This window comes from Coregonus clupeaformis, chromosome 17, assembly GCF_020615455.1.
Source record: "Coregonus clupeaformis isolate EN_2021a chromosome 17, ASM2061545v1, whole genome shotgun sequence".
Classification (NCBI taxonomy): Eukaryota; Metazoa; Chordata; class Actinopteri; order Salmoniformes; family Salmonidae; genus Coregonus; species Coregonus clupeaformis.
This window is the reverse complement of record NC_059208.1, coordinates 23,060,151-23,068,531: the sequence shown is the minus strand read 5'-3', so window position 1 is coordinate 23,068,531 and position 8,381 is coordinate 23,060,151. Positions and strand designations below refer to the sequence as shown.

Below are 8,381 nucleotides of genomic sequence, written 5' to 3'. Positions count from 1 at the left end.
TGGCTTGGTGGTGGTGACTTGAGAAGTATGAGGCTGTGAGGAGAAAACAGATCAGAAACTTAGAAAGAAGACATGACAGAAAGAAATATAGAGCTTGGAACTATTGAATGGAGATTGTGCGAGACAGTCGTTGGACTAATAAACTGAAATACTACCTACTCAAAGTTGAGTGTTGGACTGCAGTGAAGCATACATTTATATTATAAAGACAAAGAAAGAGCTTAGGCAGAACTGACTGAACAGCTTATCCTCTATAAGAACATAACTCCAGGGGACAGGAAGGAATATCTAGGAATGTATTCAAAACAGCAACTTAATCAGAAAATCTGTCAGCTGTATTGTCACATAACTAACACGTCATTATAGTTACAATTAAATAATACGTTGCATAGGTGCAATGGTTAAATGTCACTACTTTGATATATTCTAATGAGACCATGTTGACCGTCGTACCGTACTCCTTGACGATACACTGCGCAGAGGTCTTGACGCCAGCCTGGTCAGTGACGGTCACGATGTACACCCCGCTGTCCGCCACACCGAAGCCCTCCAGCTTCAGTATTGCCCCCTGCTGCTCCACACTCAGACGCCCGTCCAAGCGTCTTTCTTGACCGGGGAATGTAATCAACGTCACCTTCCCAGGATTCCCTGGAGGTTTTGCGTTTTCTGGCTCCCGCTCCCAGGTTATCATAGAGATATTTTCTTTGGGACCGCGGTCGATCTGGACCTGGAGAACTAGACGTCCGGCTGGGAGTACATTGACCGGCTGCGGGGTCTGGAAGTGGACCGACACACACTGGTACCCACAAGACACTGGGGACAGAAACATGATCATACGTTTTTATTGTATTGTGGTGATTGGAAATCAATACCTTACTAACACCTGGTGGAGACTAATGGAGAGAGAAATTGGAAGAAGGGTTCATTGTAATGGGAGGAGTGGAATGAATGGTAATTTCAATGAGCCTGTCCTCCGATTTAAAATGACACCAGCCTCCACTGCTAACCACTGATATCGTTGGATTCTATGCTTTTAATGACTTAGCTCATGAGTTCTTACATTTATATTTAGTATGAAGTGAACAGGACTTTCATCAGGTAATGTCAACAAATGACTGATAGAACTTGACAGTTCTGCCTGGTGTGATGTTTGTCAAGCTTCGTTGTTACTTCACTAACCCTCTGTGGAAACCTCCATCTAACACAAAAGGGATGTTTACATCTCCTAAAGGGGAAGATATCATTTCCTCAGAAGACGCAGATTGAAACACACCCTATTGTCTCAATCACCTCAGATGACCAGTGCTGCACGCTTCTTGGCTTGGTCTAGACATATACAATAGTACTGTATTCTTTGGCTTTGACTTTGTCCTCATGAGGACCTAAAATAACTGAAACCGTGTTCTTTCAAAAGTGCTGATGCAAGCAACTGCGACATAATTATTACAGACGTTGAGTGTGCACTGAAGACAGTTTATCACACACAAACTGAAAAACTTGAGAATCTCTTTTTATGTAATCTCGACATCCAGAACCAAATGTTAAGGCTGTCACATGAGACTACTGATAATGTGTCAGTTCAAAACTAATATGGTAAATACAACATACACAAATGGCCAAATAGAGCAGTCAACTACACTTTGCCTTGTTGCACCAATACACTTAGATACACTAGTGTGGCATTTTTATGTAATGTATCATTTTGCACAAAAGCACTTACACAAGAGAAGCAGTAGCAAAGAGAGGCTCCAGGAGAGACAGTGTTGCAGCCTCATGGCACCTGTGTGTGAGTCTGTGAGACAGAGAGATAGAGCGTTTGTCTTGGATGGTTCCCATGACCTCTCTGATAATAGACTAATAGAGACCCAGTTTTCCAACGAAGAGGTCATTGTTTCACTTACTTTCAAAGTCTGACATAGTAGATTGCGTTAAGTAACCGGTCTATATTTATGCATAGAGAATGACTTGCACTTGAGCAAACTCAGCAGCAGTTTGAAATTCACTTACCTTCCCAGCTGTACAATGGATTAGGAGTCAGAGATTATGAGTCCGGAAGTGGCAGGAGTGCATTCATTCAAAAGGAACCCTGTTTCCAGGGGTAAGGCACGCCACGCCAGGCAGCTTGGATGCAGTTTTACAATATAAAAACACCTGTCATGTCGTCAAAAAAATCCTTTAGCAAATAGAACTGAAAAATGTCAACCCTCAAAAACAAAGATAGAGACTGGAGTGAACTAAAAGTTGCTCTGATAGATTGTAGTCTGGTGCAGGACTTTGTACTCACAGCCCTTCCCTTTGTGAGGTCCAGCCAGTTAGGTACTTAGGCGTCACCTTGTTTTCAAGCGGTGCAGTTTCCCCCCCTTTCCTGTACAGTAAATGCCACTACTCAGCTGTGTTTAAACAAGTGGATTCTATTGTATTCTCTTGTAAAATTATCACACTGATTATCACTCCTCCCCCAACCATCTATTTGTGTCTATGTACCCTCTCAAATGACAATGCAACAAATCATATTGTCCGGACACATACTTTCACACCAAGGTTTAGACACAATGAGCAAATAGAAACGTAAATTAAATTAGAATAGCATTCTCTCAAGGGAAAGTTAACAATGTTGGAATGCTGTGTTCAAAAATGGGCTTTGTAGTTTTTTGGTGTTTTTTTCTTTTAGTTGAAACTGGACACATCAGATAATCTTCATTATTATTCGGGTTATGATGGGTTTTGCTACAACAATATCAAGCTATTCCTTAAAGATGCATTCCAGCTATTTTGGAACTTTTCCTGTTGAAAAACAATATCCCACGTATAGATACAGTAATGTTCACACACCAAAAAATACGTTTTGAGAAAAACTGTTTTTTAGACACAAGTGCAAACTTAATGGAGTAGGCCATTCAAGGAGTTGGTCTGATGGTGCCCTCTGATGTCATCAGCCTCCCCCCTTGCTTGCAGAAACAATAGAGAACAAATGAGGAAAGGCCCACGCCCCACTTGTGCTATGTCATGACATACCTGGACCCCCTATTGAGATGTGCATTTTGTTAAGTAAATCAGATGTTAAATGAGGTGAAAAGGAGACTGGAGTGTGACTTTAATTTTTTTTTTTTTTTAAATCTGTCTACTTTTGCAAAAACAATTAACAATACAGTATTTTCAATTCACATTCTCTGTGAATGACAATGACCATCCATAAACGATATTATGAATAGAGGCAGTTCTAAAACAAGCCAGTGGATGGAGATAACTCATCAAATAGGAGGTGCTTGTCCTCACTTCACCTGACAGCAGAGATTATGCAGAGAATCAATCACTCATCCAGACTGGTGTGTTTCTATGTCTCTTCACTGTCTCCTATGGAAGTGTAGCAAAGTGGACGCTTACAAAGATTTCCTTACAGGTTATAAAATAGGTTAAATGCACACATGCACTGTCACAATAATGTGCATTTATTCCATTTGCTTTATTGCATACAGTGCATTCGGAAAGTATTCAGCTCCACTAGAGATCCTGGTTCGAATCCAGGCTCTGTCGCAGCCGGCCGCGACCGGGAGACTCATGGGTGGCGCACAATTGGCCCAGCGTTGTCCAGGGTAGGGGAGGGAATGGCCGGCAGGGATGTAGCTCAGTTGATAGAGCATGGCGTTTGCAACGCCAGGGTTGTGGGTTCGATTCCCACGGGGGGGCAGTATAAAAAAATATGTATTCACTAACTGTAAGTCGCTCTGGATAAGAGCGTCTGCTAAATGACTAAAATGTAAATGTATTCAGACCGCTTGACTTATTCCACATTTTGTTACAGCCGTATTCTAAAATGGATTAAATAAATAGAAATTCTCATCAATCTACACACAATACCGCATAATGACAATATGAAAACAAACCTTTTGTTTTTGCAAAAGTAGACAGATTTTTTTTTAAACAAAATTAAAGTCACACTCCAGTCTCCTTTTCACCTCATTTAACATCTGATTTACTTAACAAAATGCACATCTCAATAGGGGGTCCAGGTATGTCATGACATAGCACAAGTGGGGCGTGGGCCTTTCCTCATTTGTTCTCTATTGCTCCTCTATTGTTTCTGCAAGCAAGGGGGGAGGCTGATGACATCAGAGGGCACCATCAAACCAACTCCTTGAATGGCCTACTCCATTAAGTTTGCACTTGTCTAAAAAACAGTTTCTCAAAACATATTTTTTTGTGTTTGAACATTACTGTATTTATACGTGGGATATTGTTTTTCAACAGGAAAAGTTCCAAAATAGCTGGAATGCATCTTTAAGGAATAGCTTGATATTGTTGTAGCAAAACCCATCATAACCCGGATAATAATGAAGATTATCTGATGTGTCCAGTTTCAACTAAAATAAAAAAAACACAAACAAACTACAAAGCCCAGTTGGATTTATTCCATTTGCTTTATAGCATACATTGTTACGTTACAGCCGTATTCTAAAATTGATTAAATAAATAGAAATTCTCATCAATCTACACACAATACCGCATAATGACAATGCGAAAACAGGTTTTTAGAATTTTTTGAAATTGCATTTAAAAAAAGAGAAATACCTTATTTACATAAGTATTCAGACCCTTTGCAATGAGACTGAAAGTTGAGCTCAGGTGCATCCTGTTTCCATTGATCATCCTTAAGATGTTTCTTCAACTTGATTGGAGTCCACCTGTTGTAAATTCAATTGATTGGACATGATTTGGAAAGGCACAAACCCGTCTATATAAAGGTACCACAGTTGACAGCGCATGTCAGAGCAAAAACCAAGCCCTGAGGTCGAAGGAATTATCCGTAGAGCTCCGATACAGGATTGTGTCGAGGCACAGATCCTGGGAAGGGTACCAAAAAATGTCTGCAGCATTGAAGGTCCCCAAGAACACAGTGGCCTCCATCATTCTTAAATGGAAGAAATTTGGAACCACCATGACTCTTCCTAGAACTGGCCGCCCGGCAAAACTGAGCAATCGGGGAGATGGGCCTTTGTCAGGGAGGTGACCAAGAACCCGATGGTCTCTCTGAGAGTTCCAGAGGACAAACATCTCTGCAGCTCTCCACCAATCAGGCCTTTATGGTAGAGTGACCAGACGGAAGCCACTCCTCAGTAAAAGGCACATGAGAGCCCACTTGGAGTTTGCCAAAAGGGACCTAAAGACTCTCAGACCATGAGAAACAAGATTCTCTGGTTTGATGGAACCAAGATTAAACTCTTTGGCATGAATGCCAAGCGTCACTTCTGGAGGAAACCTGGCACCATCCCTACGGTGAAGCATGGTGGTGACAGCCTCATGCCGTGGTGATGTTTTTCAGCAGCAGGGACTGGGAGACTAGTCAGGATCGAGGGAAAGATGAACGGAGCAAAGTACAGAGAGATCCTAGATGAAAACCTGATCCAGATCGCTCAGGACCTCAGACTGGGGCGAAGGTTCACCTTCCAACAGGACAACGACCCTAAGCACACAGCCAAGACAATGCAGGAGTGGCTTCAGGACAAGTCTCTGAATGTCTTTGAGTGGCCCAGCCAGAGCCTGGACTTGAACCTGATCGAACATCTCTGGGAGAGACCTGAAAGTAGCTGTGCTGCGATGCTCCCCATCCAACCTGACAGAGCTTGAGAGGATCTCGAGAGAAGAATGGGAGAAACTCCCCAAATACAAATGTACCAAGCTTGTAGCGTCATACCAAAGAAGACTCAAGGAAGTAATCGCTGCCAAAGGTGCTTCAACAAAGTGCTGAGTAAAGGGTCTGAATACTTATGTAAATATAAGATTTCAGTTTTTTATTGTTAAATAATTTGCAAAAAAATCTAAACCTGTTTTTGCATTGTCATGTGTGTAGATTGATGAGAGAAAAAAACTATTTAATCAATTATAGATTAAGGCTGAATCGTAACAAAATGTGGAAAAAGTCAAGGGGTTTGAATACTTTCTGAATGCACATAGGCATTACAAAGCAGGTTTAGGTACATTTCAACATATTTGTACATGTGCACAAATCTTAATGTGATGGCATACAGTACTTAAAAAATATATTAATATTCCAAATATATGTGTGGACACTGCATCAATATGTACCACAAACAGCCATACAAATACACCAATAAATAGGCATTTCAATATATTTTATTCATGGTGCATAGTTCCAAAGCTCTTGATAGGAATGATCTTTGATGTCTGGTAGTGTGACTTGTTTCAATAGAATATTACATTAAACTCCTCATATCATACGGTCTCTGCATGTGCCAAGGAATTGTGTGATCGCGCAGTGTGTAACAGTAACAAAGTGTCATAAATAAGAATGATAATGGAAAGCGATGGACCTCCTCAGGTCATATAATCCCATTCGTCCTCTGCTGCTTGCATCTCCTGTTAATAACACACAGCAATGTCAAAAGTGTGCGCGCACCAAACAGAATACCGGGAGTTTATTAATCTATTACTGTAAAAGACAATCCGGGGAGATGTTCTGTTATCTTACCAACAGAGATGTCCACATATGATTAGAAGCACTATGATGATGGCCAATAGTACACCACACAGAGTCTCAAAGGTCTGGTTACTTTGGGATGGTGTAGAAGAATCTAGGCCACAGCAAAGAAGCATGAAAGACAAAAAACCTCAATCAAAATAATTATAATATAAAATCATAATACATGTATACCAGTGATGTAGTATGTAACACTAGTCCCCAGACTGCTGTTGACAACACAGGTGTAGTTGTGGCCCTTCATTCCAGACACATAGAGTCTCCTGCCATCTGTAGAGAGATTGGTTGTCTGATTGGACGCCTCAACCCCATCCACCAACCAGGAAAACACTGGGCTGTCCCACTGTGCCCTGTCATTGGCCACCTCACACTGGAGCGACAAAGACGCCACAGGAGCAGCAACTAAACGAGAGGGAGGGAGACAAAAAGTTAGGCGGAACATATAGTCAAAATATAGCTATATTGGTTATGGCGTCCTTACATAGTTCTGCACATAAGGTTAGCCTCGGCACCCAGGCTTCACTCACATTGTTCGGAAGGGGAGGTGAAAGCCTGTGACCGAGGCTAATGTGACTTTTTAGTTTGCACAGTATATTCCCCAAACTAAATCTAGGTAGTGACCCGAATTACTGGTGTAATTGTTTCTCACCACTCTCTCTAACAAGTAACTTTGAGGATTCCTCGTTCCCCATCTGGTCAGTCACAGTGATGGTGTAGACTCCATAGTTAGATGAACTTATATTCGCCACCCTAAATAAGGCCCCCTTCTGGTCTAGAGGATTGCCAGGTGCATCTTGGTGATTGGCCAGCCTGACCTGTCCCTGACCCTTCTCAGTCTCGCGGTCCCAAGTCACCATGATGATCTTCTCTGTTGGTGTAATCTGGAACTGGGTCAGCAGGACCAGATCTCTCCCCAGAGCCACGTAAAGGAGACCCTGGTTCTGGAAATACACTGACAGGCACTGGTGTGGGTGGAGCACTGAGGAAAGATAGACAAGGAATTACTGTACATCTATTGTACACATTACTGTACCATTGTTATTTTAGCAGAGCAATATCTTACTGACAGATGGAGGATTATTTTAAAAAACTCACAGAGGGCCAGGATCAGACAAATACGCCAGACCAGGATATGCCGTGTTTCCATCACATCTACAGAGCTATTTAGATTTTAAAATGCTGAGGACAAAGAGAGAAAGAGTGTGCAACAGCATTTAAACTTGCACTTTATCACTCACATTGTCATGGGCAGGGGCATATCCCCCTAATGTATTTGAAGGGGCTTTGATGGCTAAATGCTATTCATTCATTTGTAAAATCAAAACAAAAAACTATATTTTGAACATTGTTAGCTATATACATAATGTGTTTCAATGTGCTTGACATAATTTTTTCCCTTAGAGATGGTTCTGTGGCGACAAAGATATGAAACAATACTACCCATCCAGAGCAGTTTGACATAGACCACACTTTCCGTTTAGATGAGAGAAAATAGGTTGGAAAGCAAAAAGATTCTACTCACAAGAGAATGTATCCACAGCAGTAGCTTCTCTTCCGTCTCGTAACTCTCGACTCTACACCATTTAGTTTATGCAAGGTTTTGAATTGCTATCAGAATATGCTAACCTTCCTTGCATATTTTGAACCATCTCTGTACTACAGTACAATGAGACACCAAAGCTATTTCTGTGGCGGCATCCTCTATTACATAATACTGTATCCTTTTCCTGTCACTCCCTTCCGTTCATTCTGTTGTACCTGATTAAATCAGAAATTCTAAACATGGCCAAAGCCATGGTAACAAGATAACATGCTCAGTTGAAATTTTAGCAATTACATTTACTTTTGATACCTAAGTATATTTAAAACCAAATACTTTTAGACT

The 8,381-nt window shown here is 41.3% G+C and overlaps 1 protein-coding gene across 1 annotated transcript; it reads right to left on the bottom strand.

Moving 5' to 3' along the window:
• Positions 1-6,116: 6,116 nt before the first annotated feature.
• On the bottom strand, positions 6,117-8,177 carry LOC121585450. The gene is made up of 6 exons (XM_041901792.2): positions 8,019-8,177; positions 7,592-7,675; positions 7,146-7,475; positions 6,671-6,898; positions 6,488-6,590; positions 6,117-6,375 (listed from the first exon to the last, which is right to left on the bottom strand). Exons 2-6 carry the CDS (start codon positions 7,641-7,643, stop codon positions 6,339-6,341), a joined length of 750 nt encoding a protein of 249 aa, XP_041757726.1. The 5' UTR covers positions 7,644-7,675; positions 8,019-8,177; the 3' UTR covers positions 6,117-6,338.
• Between the last annotated feature and the right edge of the window lie 204 nt (positions 8,178-8,381).

Coding starts and splice junctions, on each gene's coding strand:
- LOC121585450 (XM_041901792.2), bottom strand. CDS start 7,643: ATGGAAACACGGCATATCCTGGTCTGGCGTATTTGTCTGATCCTGGCC. Junction 6,899..7,145: donor GTTACTTGTTAGAGAGAGTG/GTGAGAAACAAT, acceptor CCTCTCGTTTAG/TTGCTGCTCCTGTGGCGTCT. Junction 6,376..6,487: donor ATATGTGGACATCTCTGTTG/GTAAGATAACAG, acceptor TGTTATTAACAG/GAGATGCAAGCAGCAGAGGA.